This window comes from Helicoverpa zea, chromosome 8 (assembly GCF_022581195.2).
Source record: "Helicoverpa zea isolate HzStark_Cry1AcR chromosome 8, ilHelZeax1.1, whole genome shotgun sequence".
NCBI lineage: Eukaryota > Metazoa > Arthropoda > Insecta > Lepidoptera > Noctuidae > Helicoverpa > Helicoverpa zea.
The window spans coordinates 6743117-6762844 of record NC_061459.1 but is presented as its reverse complement, the minus strand read 5'-3'; the positions used below and the strand labels follow the sequence as shown (position 1 = coordinate 6762844).

General features: G+C 36.1%; 2 protein-coding genes across 2 annotated transcripts; both read left to right on the top strand.

The window, feature by feature from the left end:
* Positions 1-10273: 10273 nt before the first annotated feature.
* Positions 10274-11146, top strand: LOC124632615. The gene has a single exon (XM_047167509.1). It carries the CDS (start codon positions 10274-10276, stop codon positions 11144-11146), a length of 873 nt encoding a protein of 290 aa, XP_047023465.1.
* Positions 11147-15388: 4242 nt separating this feature from the next.
* Positions 15389-16535, top strand: LOC124632194 (nuclear polyadenylated RNA-binding protein NAB2-like). The gene is made up of 4 exons (XM_047166903.1): positions 15389-15490; positions 15566-15724; positions 15987-16388; positions 16497-16535. The coding sequence occupies exons 1-4, from the start codon at positions 15389-15391 to the stop codon at positions 16533-16535; spliced, it is 702 nt and encodes a 233-aa protein (XP_047022859.1).
* The last annotated feature ends 3193 nt before the right edge of the window (positions 16536-19728 follow it).

Sequence of the window (19728 nt, the reverse complement as noted above, 5' to 3'; positions counted from 1 at the left end):
GTATTTGAGTAAGTACCAGTACAAACGGGTTCTTCTCCCTTGATTTTTCTTTCGCAGTTTGTTGTTTCTTTCAATCCCCTAATCAAGTTTACAGCTTGTCTTGTATTTGGCTGCCTCCAGCTCCGTCGATCTAAAACAACAAATCTAAAGGTGTTTGAGAGGTGAAATATTACAGAAATACGATACACAGCGCGACCTTTTCGGGTCATGCAGGTACAAATACATACGTGAATAGATTATAGAGGGGTTTTGACCAGTGATACGAGAAATTTAATATATAAAAACGTGCCGTTGAGAATAAAAAGAAAGGAAGGTAAAAACAATTTCTTGGTTACGAAAGTCATCATTGAAATAACCTCTTGAGGCGGAAATATTTGCTGATATCGGTAAACATAAGTGAATAAAATTTTCCTCCTTTTTTGACGACAAACTATTTATAGACAACTCATCTTCAATTTAAATGTTTCTCTTTATATAAGAAACGTAATTAGTTTGGTTAGCAACTACTAAATATTAGTATTTTTGGATGATAAGATAGATGTATCTAGATACTTTTATATAGTATATTGAGTCTGCGTAGATAAAGCGAGCTCATAAATAAGTACTATAGTATTTGCTAAGAGCTTCTGTAGGCTCAACATGTCTGCGGCGTAATTAGGTATTATGCTAAATATTTAAGAGCAAATATGCTTTATGTAATTCATATAGAATACTTAACCGTAAGAGCAGTTTCAAAGCCACAAAAGTAAGTTGGACTGAAAATTTAGATGAAGTTGTTAGTCTTGGGAGGCATATAAGATATACTGGTTGGTCTTGGGTCCACCGACTCCGAAACAATTATTAGTCACACAGGCACACAGGCTGCATTCATTTATCACATTTTTATTTTTGCCCTTATTAAGCACTAAGAAAATGTATCTTAACTTCTATGGGTACAGCACAGCACTTTTGTATGAAACCACGATCGTGCAGGCTTAACTCAGTTTCAGGCCTCACTACCTGACACTGCAGTTAAATAGGCGTAACTGCCTATAAAGATTAGGAATATAGAATCAGTGACAAAATAGACACGCAGAGTTGTATGCGAGCAGGTGGCGTGAAAGCTCTGTGGTAATAAAGTATTACGTTGGAAGATTGGATAGTGGATAGCACTGAGATATGTGGCGGACGTCGCCTCACCGATAACTTCATTGTAGAATTTTATAACCACTGCAAAGGTTACAAAAGACACAAAATACTTATGATTTACGTCACTCATGTGATGGTGTAAGGAATTATCGAAAAGATTCTGGTTATCCTTTTTTAGGAATGCTGAGCTCTACCGTACCTTAAAATTTTCAAATATCTTTATTTATAGTCCAAATCCTTGCATAGCATAGATACAATATTACCAATATTTACAAGTATCTCAATTTGGAACTATCTAAATCCAAGCGGCATCACAATTAAGACGAGCTCGTTGCCAAACTGCCAACAATTAATACTGCCTGAAGGCAGTACGGTCTGTGTACAGCAATAGATTGTGACTAACACCTCCTCCAGCTTTACACAGGTAGTTAACCTTTGCCTGAAAACAATCAAGTGAGCCGTTTAAGGGCTGCGACGTCGCCTAAATAGTTTGTCACAGCTACACTAAGGGGTGAATAACAATAAGACCCCTTTGTTCCGGTATTCAATCTGGCCGAGACATAATCAAGACGTTGCCAACTCCGCTATATAACTTTACATCTACAAGAAATATCCTAACTTTTTCTATTTACTGACATTTTTTATATTAAGCCAGGTAAATTGTGAGCAGAGTTTGAAAACAAGTTTTGTAAAAGTCGCGCTGAAGATTAAGGAGTCGTGATGTTAACTGAACATTTCATAATCTGGTTCTGTTCTTAGCTACGGTAATTATAAGTTTTGTTGAGAATACTTATTTTTATAAGACATTCATATTCGCAGTATAAAGAATGTATAAAGTCTCAAAGAAAGCTTAATATTCAAATCCATATATGAAAGCTTTTTTTCTTTCAAAATAGCAAGTCAGAATAAAAAATCAATTACGTATTATCCAGATTACTCCCACATAACCGCCTACACGCCTACAGACGCTGTATAACAAATCGCTACATATTTATTAAAAACGATAACATCAGAATAAAGAGCATAAAATATGAGGAGCAGGTAATAAACCACAGCTGGAATAATAGCACTAGCAATAATTAACAGTCGTCGAGTGAAAGCCGCAAGCATCAATTTTGAAATGATTGGCATCGGCCGAGAGTGATCCAAATGGGTGGCTTAAACACTCATTTGATATTCACATTTGGTCTGAAACGGGAACGTTGCGACGCAAATTGCTACTAATTTGTCCACATTCAACCCGGCGCGTCCTAGAGACACGCTCGGTATAATTTACCTTCACTTTTACCGTATACTTCCTCTGTTTATTTAGTTTTGTGTTACTCATTAGGGAAATCTAAAATTGATTGATACCACAATTTCCCCGATTTGCCTGTAATTAAGCTAATCAAGTAAATATTTACTGCATGATACATCATATATTCTGCGTACGTATTCAATTACCGAAATTATTCCATTCATACTTGTTTATTAGAGTTAAAATTGAGAGAATTAATCCATACATCGGCGAGCGGAAAGTAGTTATTTAATCAAAAACTTTTAATTGGAAGAAAACTGAAACGCGAGAGGGAATCCTAACTGTAGCTTTGTTTCTCTCAGTGCATGAAAAAATATAAAAAAAGAAACATAAAGTAGGTACCACCCACTTCATTAGTTCTTCATTTCGCTTCAGCTTTGGTAAGTCAAAAATTCTTTAGTGTATGAAAAGGTTAGTAATCAGGCTCTATAAATTCGACGGAAATTTGTAAAACGAAATTCTTGAGGCAACGTTTGCTGTTATAAGTCAATAAAGATTTCTAGTTGAAATTGAAACATCAGGAGAGTAGGTACCAATAGTTTATTACAATTTACTGTGGGATCTAGATAAAGGTCTCTTCAGTAATAAAATATAGTAAAAAATAACTAATATATTTAGTGCCCGTTGAGGGATTTTCAGAGCACACCTGTATTGACTTGGAGGCGGGTTGGCAGCCAATTCCTGAGGGTGACCTACTTGTGCTGTAGCCCAGGGTTGTTGGCTCCGTCTCCGCATAAATTGCGTATATCTCTGCCCCGGTGTCATCGAGATGTTTAACATTGTGTGTTATTGTCAATTGTACTGTTAGCCATAGAATTTATTGCGCGCCTAGACAATTTGTACGAAGGGGAACCCCCTTTGTTATAGATTGACTACAAATTGTGTCAGATAGATTTATCACCAATCGTTGGAACCTTTGTAACTATGTCATAAAAAATATAGGTTAATATATATTATGATATAATCGCCTAGTAGGCCAAACCAAACAAAAGACCATCAAAGCAACTGTGGCTAATAAAATATTCGTCGGACGCTCACCCTTTTCTTTTGTAATTGTTATTTCGAGTCGCCTACCGTTAGATATTGTCTAAATTATCTCGCAGCAATCGTTAAGTATTTTCACGCAACGTCCCTAAACTTGTTAATTAAAACTCATTAAAAGCTTAATTTCAACATTGTTGGTAATTAAGAAGATTCACGATCTGCGAACCCTATTATCTTAACGGAGCACTTTTACGAATTATTAAGATAGAAAGCAACAATATTAAAATCGCTTTTTCGCAGCACTCTCTTCCTATACCTACTTAGTCTTTAATTACTTGAAGTCTAGACATAATTAAAAACGTAGTTTTATTTCTTAACTTAAATACCACGTAATCACTTAGAAAGCAGAAAAGAATGACGCCGCTAAAAAGGTTCGTTGCTGTTTTCAAGTTAACGTCTGTAGTTAAATATTTTTGGTTATTAGAACAGAACTCATTTGAACATTTCATACTTATTCATTAATATTAAAATAAACATACATTATATAAAACCTTCTTCAATAAGTGCGCAAATAAATCTGCCACAAACAAAAGAGAAATATGACCAATTTACCATTCATCTTTCAGTGTCGCTACCACAGAATTTTATCACCGTAAGAAAATTTCAGTAAAAGATGCGTCTGACAATTGAGAATCCACTAACCATGAAATTATTAATCCAGAGGAGTCAAAGAACTAAGTACTTACTGTGACCTTTTATTGTCTTAGATTTTATTGACAGTGGTTTTCCTACAACAAAGGGTAGTTGGGTAGTGCATAACGTTTATAGCTAGTCTGCACAGGAATTTGTTAACCAAATTAAAATTGTGGCACCAGAAAAACAAATAAAGACAGAAATAGGTACATTGAAAACCAGAATTATTTTATTTAAATTAAAGTAAAGAAGCTGTTACAAAAATGTGGAGACATATTCTAAGTAAGCCACCGTCTGCCTTACTCAGAAACCCTGCCGAAACAAAGGGTCTACCTATTATATTAAACCTGTGCTGCACCGCAGTAGCTCCGTAACATATTATCTCTGGGAAATTAAAGTTTTGGATGTGTCTGAAATGCGGGAAGCCACTTAGTGTTTAATTAAACGTCGCGACGTCGACGTCTGAACGTCTAAAGTCCCGCGGAGGGCAGAGTGCGTCGACTCGACGATGCTGCGACCCTCCGAAGTCGCAACATCCGCTGTCATTATACACTCGCTGAACTTATTCGGTACAATGACAATATTGTATCGCTATTATATCGTGAATACCTGATTTAACCACCATTTTCACTAATTATTACAATAAAGAATTATGTTATTAAAGTTCTGTTACTGTTATTGAAAGCTCACGGTGGAACCTATATTACTCCACTCAGCCATGGAATCGAGTCCAGTACTCCATGTTCAAAGTGTTCGCGAGATGAACAAATCCCTATGTGGGACTTATGCTCATAAATTCAGCTAAAACTATAAATAAAAGTTCCGACTCACAGGTGTAGGTGTGGTAGGTGCCAGAAATAAATTTTCATTGGGAATTCCCGAATCCACTAGCAACAATACGCTGCCACCTAGTCTTTAAAAGGGGTGTAGACTTGTTGGGATGTTGTTTGCTATTTTCGAATGTAGGCTTACCAAAAATAGTCGGAACATTCTAGAATGTAAGATATATTGTTTTTGAGGTGACGATACAGTATCGTAGTTGTGACACAGTCGGTTTGTGGAATAGGCGCGCGCCTCCCTCGTAGGTTCGCTCCTAATTACGAACATGTCACGGACACACCAGTGATTGATTGTAACTCTAATATCTTAGACAATGGATGACATGTGTGACATTGTGCTTGCGATATTTTGCCTCTGTCTCCTATTATTAGGGACCTTAGCAACAATATACCAATTCTAGTAACATTCCCTTTGTTCTCTGAAACAGCTTTTGTTCAAAGGTAGGATGCCAAGTTGTGCGTAATCTTGTGGATTTTATTTTCTTTGTATCATCTTCGACGATCCTGATTTCAGACGTAGAAGTAAAATGGAAGATTAGTACCTACATTTATCTATACGACCTTGATGTCTATCTATCAAGTACCCATGTTACGTAAAAAGATAGTTAATAATGTGAATGAAGCGCAAAATCAGTTCTACAACATTCAGTTGCCTATCTATTTAAGTAGGCTAACTATCACAGCTACGGTACAATCTTAGAGTAATTGTGGCCAATGTGCGATGCTTTGATACACTATGATTGTATTTGAAACGTTAAGTTAGGATTTACTTTATTACTACTATACTATATGCATTGATTTTATTCATAAGGATTTACTATCGTAGTGTGTTCAGATTAATCCTTTTTATAATTTATTAAAAGATACAAATAGTTATTCATTTTAAAGTAAACAAATATTTCCATGAATAGACCTTATTTTTACCTTTACAAGCAACTTCGACACAAAATTCAAAAGAATTTAATTTTACGTTTCCATGTAATTGAAACCAATATTATATCAATATTCGAACGACGTATTCAATAACATTCTGTGAGTTCTCGGTAAAGCTAAAGATAAATCCATGAACATAACCTGTAAATCAGGGCTCTACAAGCAAGCAGTGAAATAATGAAACAAGTATCTGAAAAAGGCGTGAACACAGATGTATGGCGGCAGATCCGATATCTCGCGAAACGGGGACATAATGTCACTTCAAATTATTGTTCTACTTCTATTTAATGATTGAGAAACACGTAAAACATGTGGAATATATATTCAGAAGACAATGTGTTCACACAAACTGTTATAACCAACGTAAGTAGTCATTACAAACTTTAGATTAGCCTGTCCAACTTAGTAACATTATTATTTCAATTGTGGCCCGAGTTTCGAGAAAGTTGGGGCTGCTGTCAAAGATTAGTCCCTGTAAGGTGGCCGACCTCCAGAAGTGTTTCTGATCGGTACAATAAAAAAAAACCGTTGATAACAGATACTCAAAATAGGCTGCTTCAATATGTAAATTAATCTTTTGTCGCGCCGTGGTTCTATTAATATCAATCTGAATCATCCTACTGATGAATAAAAAAATGGGACAAAATATTTAACACAATAATTTTCGCCACCATGAAGCTTTCCGTTAAAAGTTATATAAAAGCGCTTTCATGTAAAAAACTTGTAAACTTTAGTCCATTTTAGCACAAAATAAATTACGAAAACTCTGAATAGGTAATCAAACACTGAATGAAAAACAGTTAAACAGATCTCATCGCGAGCGAACAATTTAGCGGCCTATTACTTTAATTATACTTTTGCAAGTCGAGAGAGAAAGCAATCAGTACCTAGACGTTACTGCGGAGTGAAGTTCAAACTTCAACTTGGACTTGCACCGTAATAGTTGCACAATCTACGCTTGAACCAAACTGTTAATATCATAAATTGATATTATAAACGCAATGGTTAATTGCTGAATCCAAAGTTGTACTGAAAACTTTCATTTGTTTTCCAAACAAAAATTGTTTAGCACTTTTTGACCTGAAAAGTTTCAATGTTTCGTATGACCCAGAAATGTCTGAATTTATTTAGGTACGTTTGGTTTTCGAATCTTTCTATACCTGTATACCTGTGTTGTACCAAGCCTAAATTGAATTCGTCGTTCACATTCTGAGAAACTCGTATCTTTACGAAAAACACCTGAAAAAAATATTGACTTTTCAGTTCAAATTACTTACCTACTTAAGTTCAGTAGTGGTATCCAAGCATTTACTTAAATGCTTCAATGACACTAAATAAATCTTTCGTACTATATTTAGTGTCTTCGAAGTCGGTAGAATTTTTGTTCATTATTATTAATATGGATGATAGCTGAAGCTCTACTGGCAGTGTGTTGGCGTGCCATCATTCATAACACTCAATCATAGCTACCGCACGCACGTATCAAATCACTCATTACGTGAAATTCAATATATCGCCGGAATGCAATCTTCACGATATAATTCATCTTGTTAAGGCCAAGCCACAACTGAGAACAGATTAATTAAAGCGAACGACGTTCACTAATCGTTCGCTAAAGGGTTCGAACTCAAAGGTTAATCATTATAGCTTTTCAGCACGAGTTGATCCACCCAGGTTTGTTACGGTTCCCCGGGGAACACATAATTATTCTACACACTATACCGGAACAGCTGTAGCAAAAACAAACGATATATTGTTTGGTTTAAGCGTCTATAAAGTAAATAAGTACTGTTATAACTCAAAAAGAACATCACAATGTGGCCATCAATTTAGTTGAAGTATTTATGTGAATATGCAGTAGGTAATCGCTTCAGCTGCATACTATATCTGTCACGTGCCATACGAATGACCTGCACTCCCGACAAATAGAGCTGTCGGTCAAATAGCGTCGGTAAACCTTTCAACCGACATATCGGACTAAACGCGTTCGCTGTTAAAATTTATCTGAGTGCCGGATTTGAAAGGTAGATTAAATTTTTGGCCGTCGATGCCAGCTGGTTTACAGTCGGGAATTGTAACCCATAGTCACATAACTACTGCATACGTTCGTTATTTTTAAGTGCGTAATAGAATAAAAGTAAAAATGCCACTCCATTCAATGGCGTATTGTGCACATACTGCACGTTGGCTGCTGAATATGATTTGCTGAATTGACTTGTTCACATTGGTGTTGTTTTCACTCAACATCTTAATTAAAAGTGTTAAATGTAAGCCAATTTATTTTTGCCACAGAATCGTATCAAAATGAAAACTTTTGGGACACTCTATTGGACTTAATGTAAAAATACCATTTCGAAGAAAGATGACTTTGAAATACTGAAAAATTTTCTTCGACGTGTAATGTAAAATAAGGACAGGCACAATATTTTGTTTCCGTACCTAAGTGAGTCGATTGCCATAGCTGCTGCATAGATCAAAGCATCCTAGGCTTCATCATGTGGACTTAACACATCTAAGCTCTCCATGCAGATAACAACGTAGCCTCGTAGAATAGGTACAGTGGAGTACTATTAAATTTTAGCCGGACGGGGTGGGTGAACCGCAGTCGGCGGTTTGACGTATTATCGTCGCGCCACACCACTTAGTGCCTGCGCCGGGCGGCCGGCCGACACGCGAGCCTGCCAGCGCCGCGCCCGCGCCGCCCCGCGGTCGCGCTGCACTACCTAACTGAATAATATATCTAACTCATCACGTACTCAACTCTAACCTTTCAACTTTAACTTTTACTAAGTATTTGTATCGTCATTCCCGAAAGGGTCGTCCTCTATTTCATACTCAGCCAAAATATCTCAACCGCAAAAAGTTCGCACCACAATATATTACCATTCCTGAGCGAAAAAGATAAACTAAGTCCTTACTATCCCGAAACGACGTCGAAAATATTCATAGATGTAACTTTTTGCGTAAACAAAAGGCGGTGAAGTAGTGAGGTCCGTGCGGTCCGCACTTATATTTAGGGATTGCATGAGAAACAATGTAAAGGTGTAGGTATATAAAGCTCCTGATACAGGCTCGGAATCTGGAGGATCCAGCGGACGCGCGTGCTGCTACAATATTCATGAGCGCGGCCGGCTATCGGGCGGCACAGCCCGCGAACACTATCTCACATTCGGACCCGTTCCATCAATATAACGAGTCGCTGACCTGAATTGTTTAGTGACCACCTTTATACATATATTTTGTCCGCCAAACTAGGATATACGATTATTGCCAGACAAAACCTATTCCAACTTACGGTTGAGCAAATAATTCACATTGCGTATTTCTCTACTTCTATAAATTCCCGGCTCTCCCAGTTAATCCACGATGCAATTTCACGTGAAGTTTTATTAGGCAATCAATGAAAAGATTACATGACAATTTTCCTGAGATTATAGCACTTCGATTTCGAAGCGGGCGTCATATAATTTTGTTTAAAGCTGAAAACAAATTGAATTCACACACCCAACAAAAGATAGGGAAATAAGATATTTTATTTGGTATTGCGATGCACGTAAACTTGTGAGTTTATTGGTATTTCGTTACATGCACCGTGGTAAGTGCCACTAAAATGACTTGGATTATGTTTTTAGCGAACAGTGTTAGTCTCACGTAATATCGCTGTTTTAATTGTAGAAGCGGAGTTGGTGCTTGCTGGCTGTAAAACTTTGCCGACGAACACTGACAACAATGACAGCGGGATGGGATAGCTCTATTAACTTTGCTGGAAGCTATTTGCTGCATAGGTATGTGGTTTCTAATCTGCGCTCAACTTGTTACGTGTTCCCGGGGATTTGGTTAGGTGTAAAACTATACAGGTATGTAACTATCCACTTTTATAGTCAGTTTTATATACAAGATGCATCTTTAATTATCTCCATCCAGAGCTTTGATATGCTCATTAGCAAGGGCGTTAGCAGTTTTTCATCTTTAGAATTTCAGCTTTTAGTTGGATTGGATATTTCTAGCCTGACCTGCAGTGGCTTCAGAAAACCTGCCTGATTAATTTTCCCTCATAATAAAACAGCATGAACCTGACTTTGAATTTTTAAAGTTTTCATTAAAGGATTTTTTCAAAGAAAATTACTTCGGCCAACTATTACTGTGGAAAAAGTTGTACTGAAGTTGATTGTTCTGAAATCTTTTTCTCTTGTGACCACGATAAATTATTTTACATTATGTCGTTCCTCTATCTTATACTTCGTATCCAAAATACTTGGATTACTATAATATGTACATTACATTAATTCGATTTAAATTACGATTTCGTAATTAAGCGAGAGAAACAACCGTTTAAGCTTGCTTTCTTGATCTCAGCAGGGCATTTGACACAATTAGTTATGATATGTTGTGGGCAAAGATGGAGGAGGCAGGCATACCAGGTGCTATATTGGGTACGTTGAAATACTGGTACAGATCTCAGACCAATGTGGTAAAATGGGGCAATGCTGGCTTATCTAAGGAGTATACGCTTAAATGTGGCGTGAGACAGGGAGGTCTAACATCCCCGTTGTTGTTTAACCTTTACATAAATGGACTGATTGAGGAGCTCAGCAGATCGGGCGTCGGCTGTCACATGTGCAACGAACCAGTTAATAACTTAAGCTACGCTGATGACATGGTCCTGCTGAGCCCCTCAGTCGAAGGCCTACGTAAACTATTATCCATATGCGAAAAATATTCTGTAAGACACGGACTAACTTACAATGTTAAAAAATCAGAAGTCATGATTTTTAGACACGACAGATCATCTTGTTATAATCCAGTAATAACCCTTGGCGGCTCTCCGTTAAAAGTGGTATCGAATTTCAAATACCTAGGTCATATACTAAAAGACAACCTAAAAGATGATGACGACATGGAAAGGCAAAAAAGGTCCATTGCTGCAAAGGCCAACATGCTGGCGCGCAGATTCTCTCGGTGTAGTAAATCGGCAAGGATCACCCTGTTCGTTGCGTACTGTCAGGCGTTCTACACCTGCTCCCTATGGAAAAATTACACTCAGCGGACATACCACGCGCTACGCGTGCAGTACAATAATGCGTTCAGAGCTATGCTTAACCTGCCGTGGAGGTGTAGTGCGTCTGGCATGTTCGCCGAGAACAGGGTAGATGACTTTTATGCAGTGATGAGGAAACGGGCTGCCTCCTTCATGAACCGTATACGGGCTTCTAAAAATATTATTATCCGGGGTGTGTATGATTGCTGCAAATTTGATATTTGTGATATCTGATATTTTTGTTGTGATATATGTATATGTATAACTATTGAATTGAATTTAATGTAATGTAGTTTAATAATTTTGTAATTAATTTAATTCTAACTTTGTAATTAATTAATTTAATTTTGTAATTGTGTAAATTTATTGTATAATGTTGTTTCCTTAATCTTTTTCTATTATGGGTTTCTTACCTGAAATAAATGTTTTTTTTTTTTTTTATTTTTTATTAAATTTACTTTGACATATTTACTAAATGTTACTAATTCTGATTTTTGTTTACAATATTTAACCATAATATATAAAAAAAAAAAACCTTGACCTATACATATTAATAGGACATGATTTACATAGCTATTCATTGTATTTTTTAAACAATTTAGGTTAAAGAAAAGCGTAGGTAGGTATATCAGTAAAGTAACAGAACATTGTAATAGTTTTATATTCACTACGAACACGCGATCACAGTCGTGCACACTAGTTACAAATATAATAATACTTAATTGCCGTCAACAATTGAATTAATCGCCTTTCGGGAATGTTAATAATGTATAATTTATCTACCTACATATATGTACCGCAGTGGTTTACACAATGGGCCATGTTGGACACGGTTCGTTGATTATGCCGTAAAATCACTTATTGTACAGGGTGAATGTCATGCAATTCTTCAATCCTTCTTAAATAATGAAAAAGGTTGGAAGTGAATTTAGTAATAGGTCTATCTTAATAAATTATGATCACCATGTACTGAATACTGCACGTTACAATATTATGATATTTTTTATGATCTGAATGCACACAACCTATTTTCATGTGCTTTCTTCTTGATAATAATAGTTTCCACAATTTGTGGCAGTAAAGCGTAAAGTAAACGTGTAAATATTTTTTGTTAATAACTAAGTCGGTAATTAATACCTTAAAATAAAGTAGTGTTCTGGACAAGTTCGAAATTCTGAAATCTCTTAACTAATTCGTGTGTAAAGCTGAGTGCATATAAGCGAGCTCTGAAAGCGCCAACCCACAAATTTGAAAGTTGGCCAAGTTGTATCGACAGGGGGTGTTTGCGGTCGCAACCCGCTCCGCTCGTCGCTCCGCCGGGCTATACCAGCTTTACAGCATTCCACGATAATTACTACTAACAATTAAATTATAGGTTCCTACGATTTTCTTTTACGTTCAATCTTTAGGTACGTTAATTTCATAACTACTTGTAAATTGGCTATAGAAGATACCAACATATAGTGTCTATTCTTATAAAGATGGAGAATCCTGAAAACAATCCTTTAAAGGCGACGAAAGCTTATGTGCAAAAAACATTAGATTTTTCATTGATGCCTTGCTTAGTAGAATTATACTTAAAGTAGGAAAACTAAAACTATCGTAGGTTGTAGGTACTGTTACAATATCCTACTAACTCCTTTTCAAAGACAAAACAGTTTACTGAAGTTGGCGATGTTTTTGGCTTCAATAATTTATTGTATTTTTTGGTGACTTAGTAGTAACGATATTTAATCGCTTTTTTTATGATGAAAAGACGAAAATATTTGTATTATAAAATATTTTTGCAGGTCTCTGAAAATGGTTGATGAATAGGTTAGGTAACCTACACAAAAATAAAAAATACATTTTCTACCTGAAGACCCAAAAACGGTTTCGCTTGACCGAAACATCAATTCGAAAACCTAAAAAAAGCGATCCCAGCAAAGCCTATCCCACCAAAAACATTAAATGTAAAAATAAAGCCAATCCTCTACGCAATTCCTCCACCGTAAAAAGTTTTGAAATCGCATAGAAGCCAAGTCCTGTTCAACTTTATTTGTAATAATAAATCAATATTTTGTGACTATATCAATAGTTTTGTTCACATTACAATAATATTGACTTGGCCATGAGCACAATAAACTACAAATATAATACAGCATATCTTGGAGAGGTGAAAGTCAAACATGAAGTTTAATACCACAGAATTAAATACTTTTAGTTTATTCAATTGTTATTCAATTGTTACTAAATGACCGACAGTCAGTTTCATCCAACATCAATGAACTGCACATGTACTATGGCGCATGTTTAGTCCATGGTGATCCAAATTCCAATCACTCCATAATCAGTCCAATCGTAAAATCATGTCCATATAGAATATATCAATTCAATGATATTTACACATTATTTCAAGGAGTGACTTTTAACTTGTGCTCATGGCCAAGACAATATTATTGTAATGTGAACAAAACTATTGATATAGTCACAAAATATTGATTTATTATTACAAATAAAGTTGAACAGGACTTGGCTTCTATGCGATTTCAAAACTTTTTACGGTGGAGGAATTGCGTAGAGGATTGGCTTTATTTTTACATTTAATGTTTTTGGTGGGATCTAATTTATTTTTTGTAGGTCTCTTTCTTCTCTAAGTATATAACAAATTAAATTAACTTACATGCAACTCACTAAATATGTACACTTAAAGTAGCACATAAACAACATTTTTTTTTTAAATAAACTAAAAAAAATCGAAATTGTCGAATTTTTGAATCGAATATCTTTTAGAATAAAAGAGATTTATTTCATAAGTAGATGGCGGTATCACATGAAATTATTTTTTTTTTTTAAGTACTACTTATACTAAGCTATGTAACGAAACCATAGCGCGATTTAGACCAGGACAACGCCATCTATCGAGCGAGCATGCAGTATTTATCGCACTGCATTAATATGAAAGATTTTATCATTATTCATTTAATTTTAACCTAGCTTTTTTATTCATATGTATGTATATTTAATACATAATAACAATATACCACACTACGTAACAATTAAACAAATAGTAACATTTTGTACATAAATAAATAACAAAGTTATCAATGCAGTCAAAATTCATACACAATGTTCTTGAAAAACCGCAAATATAATTTGTTTCCTATTTTTTTATTAAGTTTTAAGGTTTTTATAATTTTCCCTTTATATGTAGCTAATAACCTACCTTGGTGCCAAATTTGAAGGTTCTAAGTTTGCTAGAAGTACCTTAGACTTTTGATGATCGGTCAGTGAGTCAGTGACAAAATGGTGTAACTTTGATCGCTCATAACTCGTAAACTATTTATTCAAATGTCTTGTAATTTTGAGACTGAGCTTTTTCTAATACTTACTCTTGGTCATCGAAAACCTAAACTCCTAGCTTTGTTCACGTGGAAGATACAGGGGGCTGAAATAGCCGCGAAACGCTTCGAGAAAAGATGGTACGGCCGTGCCCGCTTTGCTCGAGTCTTGGCTGGGGCACTGCCGTGCCCTCAGATTTGACATTTTCAATTTGTTGTGAATCTGTTACTAGGCTTATTTTATTTTTATGTAATAGACTATTAGGTATTGGGGTTGTAAACGAATAAACGTTAGATAAAATAAATCGTGAAAGCAATGTTTTTATTTTATAGGTAAACTTTTCTATTTACCCTCATCAAGTCGAAGCGACCAACAATGTTATCATAGTACTTATTCTCAAAACATATATTACGAGACTCGCGAGTTTCTGCATACCCAATGCTCATTTTGTGACCTATAAAACTGTGTCGTTTTCCACCATGGGACAATGCTAAGTTTTCTTTTACTTCACCATTTGCTACAGTTAACATGAATCACAAAGGCACCACTTTGTTTAAACAAAACCTAACTGTAAACATCCGGAATGTAACTGACGATATCAAAACATAGACGATCTCCAAAAAGATTTGGCACAATGGCTTACTTCGTGAAAAAAGGTCTAGCATGTGCAGCAACAACAAAGCGATCCTAATTTAGGTTTGTACATTAACATCGCTGCAAAGAGGCAAAAAAGGTGAACATAGAATGTGTTGCAACCTGAGCAAAATTTAGTTGTTGGCGTCTGCGCTCAAGCAAGCGAAGCGGCTCCGAACAGGGCCTGGGTAATTGAACTAATAAATCTAGCTGTGTAACTGCGCGCTCCCGACTCGCTCAGGATCAAGGCGAAACCATTAAACCTACGCTCAGATTTCGCCTTGACTCGACTTGCATTTAGTCACTCGATACAAACGTGACGGCACTCCGGGTTTACCTTTTATTGATAGAATTCTATTTTCTTTCGATAATGCAATTTTGTCATACACAGCCATAAATCTTTACCAAAACGATTGGAAATAAAAAAAAAAGATTAGCGCCGACCGTAAAGGCGCTCTAGAAAATAGCGGCTTATCAGTCGCATACTACTATGGTTTAGTGTAGTACTAGTTTCAATGCTACATGTTCAGTTCAATTGTTTTCATGAACAGGACATTGCGTCGACAGTGGATAAGTGTTATTCTTGTTTTTGTTATAAAATTGAACATTGCGTCAAATTCGCAGGTAGGTTCGCACACTTTAATTATTTTGTTATGAAATAACATTTTCCAAATTAACATGAACATGATTGATATACAGACAACACAAGAAAATCCGGTGAAATTTGATGGTGATTTTGACAGCTTCCTCAGGGATCTAGACACAATGGTATACAAATCTAAGAAACCCGAGATTGTACCAGAACCGAAGACCACACCGCGTACTACAGTTGCTCCTAAAACTTATCGAAGGAGTCAAGTTAGTACAAGTGTCAATTTACTTATTTAGTTTGTGTACCTAACGTTTTCAAAGGATATAAAACCCAACGCAAATAAAATCAAAACTAAAGTTTCAAACCAAATGTAGGTACCTACTGAATAACAGAATAACATACAAATACTCGAATATGTATCTTCATCTTATTGGTAGTTTTTGGTTCAACTGATATAATAAGAATTCCTGTAATATGCACATCACTAAGAAATTATAAGATTTAAGCCGTATTTATTTCTCCAATCAGAACGTATTCAACACGCAAAAAGCCTTTCTGGCTGATGTCCTGATGATGAAACTGGTTTCGTACTACGAGGATAAATACAAACTGACGCACTTGTCGTCTACTACGACGGAACGCATCACTCTCGGCAATAGCTTAGTGAATACAAATCGCGTAAGAAAGTACACTGTCGACCACGGCAGCATGGACAGGAATGAAGTGTTCAGTGTTCATAACAGCAGACCTCTGCCGCCGAGTCGCCATGGCCATGAGTTGAACAGAAGGATGCACAGAGATAGGTTGTTTGAGAGGCTGCCAGAGAGGCAGCCAGAGAGGCAGCCAGAGAGGCTGCCAGAGAGGCTGCCAGAGAGGCTGCCAGAGAGGCTGCCAGAGAGGCAGCCAGAGAGAATTCCAGAAATTAGAAAGGTATAGTAAACTTTTATATCTTAAGTCCATCAATAGATTTTTCCTTTAGTACAATCTAGATCTGAATTGAAAGTCCTTTAGGAATTATAAGCAAGCTTTTGTTTTCAGATCGAAGACTACCCGATACCTGAAGTGATAGTTATGTAGGGTTTTATAAAATTAATTAACAATTAGCAGAAAATAATGATGCTAATTGTACTTTTGTATCTAATAAATTTATTTAAATTATTATAAAATAAAATAATTAAACAACTCTAAAGTTTTAATAGCACTCATGAGTGTTCGGCCAGATAGCGATCCGGAGCACGAACTCATTTCTCGTCGATTTTAGCTTATTTTTGCAAATTTTCCCGGAGATTGGTCCTCATTGGCACTTGTTCAACGGCGTGAAGCTAAAGGTACTCCGGGGAACAACTCCGTCTGCACTAAATGTCATCTATCAGCGGCGTATGCCGGATTTTAGTAAAGACACCGTGTCCAACGCAACTCCCGGGACTCCACGTTACGGATGATAACTATTAAAATTCGACGGCGCTTCAATTTGGACGTAAGATAATTTGGGGACTACGGCCGAAAGTGTTTGTACAAATATCTGTATGTCTTTAAATCTCACGAATAAATTGGAGAAAATTGCTAGAGAATCGTATGAACGAAAAATATATCGGTACTAATCAATTAGCTATAATTTGCAAATAGGTACATAATTTCACCACGAGTTAATACAAACGGCTTGTTAAAAAGTTTTAATCTTAATTGTGACAAAGTATAATTTTCTAAATACTCACAAAAATTAACAACATGTGACAATTTTAATTAAATCCGTTCGCTTGTGTTAGCAACATCGTCACGCAAAACATTACATCTAGAACTTTGTCCACAAATTATGTTTACACCATTCAAATAGACGTTTCTTGCGTAAATACTTTTGTAACTTAGTCCATTAAACAAACTCTACACAAGTAATTACCATAACACCAAGTGGTTTGCTTAATGTTCTCCTTGATGACGAACGAGATACAAATATGCATCAACGAGATATGGAAAGTGAAATAAAGCAGAATATCTGCCCTGTTCAAGTGTTCATCCCGTAATGTCAATGCCGTTGACGTTAAGTTTTGTCAGTAATACTTTATTTAAGTCATGTTATAAACTCTGCGTGAGTACCATAAACCTTAGGAGTCGCGTGTTTGACCGAGAGGCCATCGTAAAATGCATCATAAACTGGCGCACATAAATTTAGAAAATCGAAGTGCCTAACTCGGAAAATGAATAGAAATTGTGTGCCGGAAACAAGGTATGCATAAAATGAGAATGCGGAATAATCTAAATAAAATATACAAGAACAAAATATTCCAAGTTCATAAAATAATAATTTGAAAAAATAAACTTGTCTTTCCTTCCTCGAAGAATAAGAAAAGTCTCATAATAATCATCCAGTACAGCTTTGGCAGTGTGCCGGCATTGCAATAAAGTTAAATCTCGGTGGGCAACAGGCCCGACGCGGAAAATAAGGCGAGGAACTTGTTATGACGCTCCTCTGCCAAAACAATACCCGAAACACGACGATCATATGAGAAAATAATAAGACCTATCAATGCGCATTCATTCTCAAATAATATTCGGATAAGCAAGATTTTTTGGTGTTATATTAAAAGCATAGGTTAAACCCTTTCAAAGGAAAATAGATATAAAATGGAATATCGGCGGCCCCTCCCTGTACCAGTCGCGTACACTTTGTTCCAATCGCATTTCCCTTTGGAACGATCTCACGGCGGAAATTAATCCATCCGGCAAATGAATAGACTGCACTTGTGCGTGAGGGGTGCGATCTATATGACTGATGTTTTAAACTTTAAACTGCAAAGTTACTTTTGTATGGACCATCGCCCTTTTATTATCTCTTCGTTTTTTACAATTTTAGTTCAAACAGCTTAGTCAATGCCAAAACTTTTGTCTTTTATTATGGCTAATAATCATATGTTTTATTCCTATTGTTACATCATAATCAAATTTCGACTATTTGAATGCGTCACGCAAGTTCGCATGATGTGTATTATACGGTACAATAACAATACGTCTGCCTGCCCAATTTTATATCCCTGTTAAGTATACCGTACCTACCTGTAACAAAACTGAGAGTTTACGAAATTATCATGCGTAGGGAAAAAATGATGTGTGGAAGTTTTAAATTAAATTCCTTGCTTGCTAAGTTCATATGATGGCGCAACAAACCGTCGATTGTTTTTGTATCTTTATTGATTTACATTTAATACAAGGTAGATTGTGTAGTTAGGTAGCTGCCTTCTACTCCGTAAAGAAGCAGTTAGTGAAATAGCATTTTTAATTTAGGATTTGTCTAGCTTCTCCGACTACTTGGCAAAATAGATTTGGCAAAATGGTTGAAATGCAAGTGTGGAGTAAGGGGAACTTGCGATATTTGTCCGCTGCATTAGTGGAATTAGCAATCTCATATCTGTGGAGCTAATATTTCTGGAGTTCGCACAGCGGCCGAGAATTAATCAGTTTGCGCTGGCCACTGGCCACACGAACAATTTCTCTTTGCTAATACACTTTTTTATTACCACTAAGTTTATAAGCAATATTTTTTATAACCGACTGTGGTGTATAATAATATTTTAATGTTAGAATGAATTGTTTAGTTATATTGCTTTCAGTAAAAAAACCTTGGCGATCAACTGTTTGAGATACCTAAATGTTAATTTATAAAGGAACAGTTAACATGAAAGTGCGCGTATAATGTATACAGGCCACAGTTAACGAAGACTCATTGGATTACACGGGTGTCAGTTGATTCGAGACGCGTAATTAGGTCACCTTGAAACGTGGACTTCCATTTATTTTTACTCCGAGAAAATTTTACTGTCCCCCAACTTTTACATTGAATAAGATTAAAAATCTTATTGTATTAACATCTTTTACTTTCGTCGTTTCCAAAAAATAGCTAAGTGAACCGAAATGTTTACGTACCACGAAGAATGAACTGAACATAGGGAATGTTAGCAGCCCATGTAGAAACGTCAAGTACATGCACAATACAATTTTCAGGTCATACTAAAATGGCTTTTATGCTCGGCTAAATAAGTGCTACACAAGTCTGTCAGACATTTTGAGCAGAGAACTCATTTCCTACACGCAAAGTTTATAAAACAAAAGGTGGTAACAGCAAGAAGGGACTTGAAAACTTCGTAACTGTTTTATGTCGTTCATATCAATTATTGACGTGTGGTGGGAAACATGTGTCGGTTAGGCTAGTGGAAAATATTAACTAGCTAGGTAGTGTATAGGCAATATATTTTTCCGTGTAAACTTTTACAGTAAC

Coding starts and splice junctions, on each gene's coding strand:
- LOC124632615 (XM_047167509.1), top strand. CDS start 10,274: ATGGAGGAGGCAGGCATACCAGGTGCTATATTGGGTACGTTGAAATAC.
- LOC124632194 (XM_047166903.1), top strand. CDS start 15,389: ATGTTCAGTTCAATTGTTTTCATGAACAGGACATTGCGTCGACAGTGG. Junction 15,725..15,986: donor AAACTTATCGAAGGAGTCAA/GTTAGTACAAGT, acceptor TTCTCCAATCAG/AACGTATTCAACACGCAAAA. Junction 16,389..16,496: donor GAATTCCAGAAATTAGAAAG/GTATAGTAAACT, acceptor TTTTGTTTTCAG/ATCGAAGACTACCCGATACC.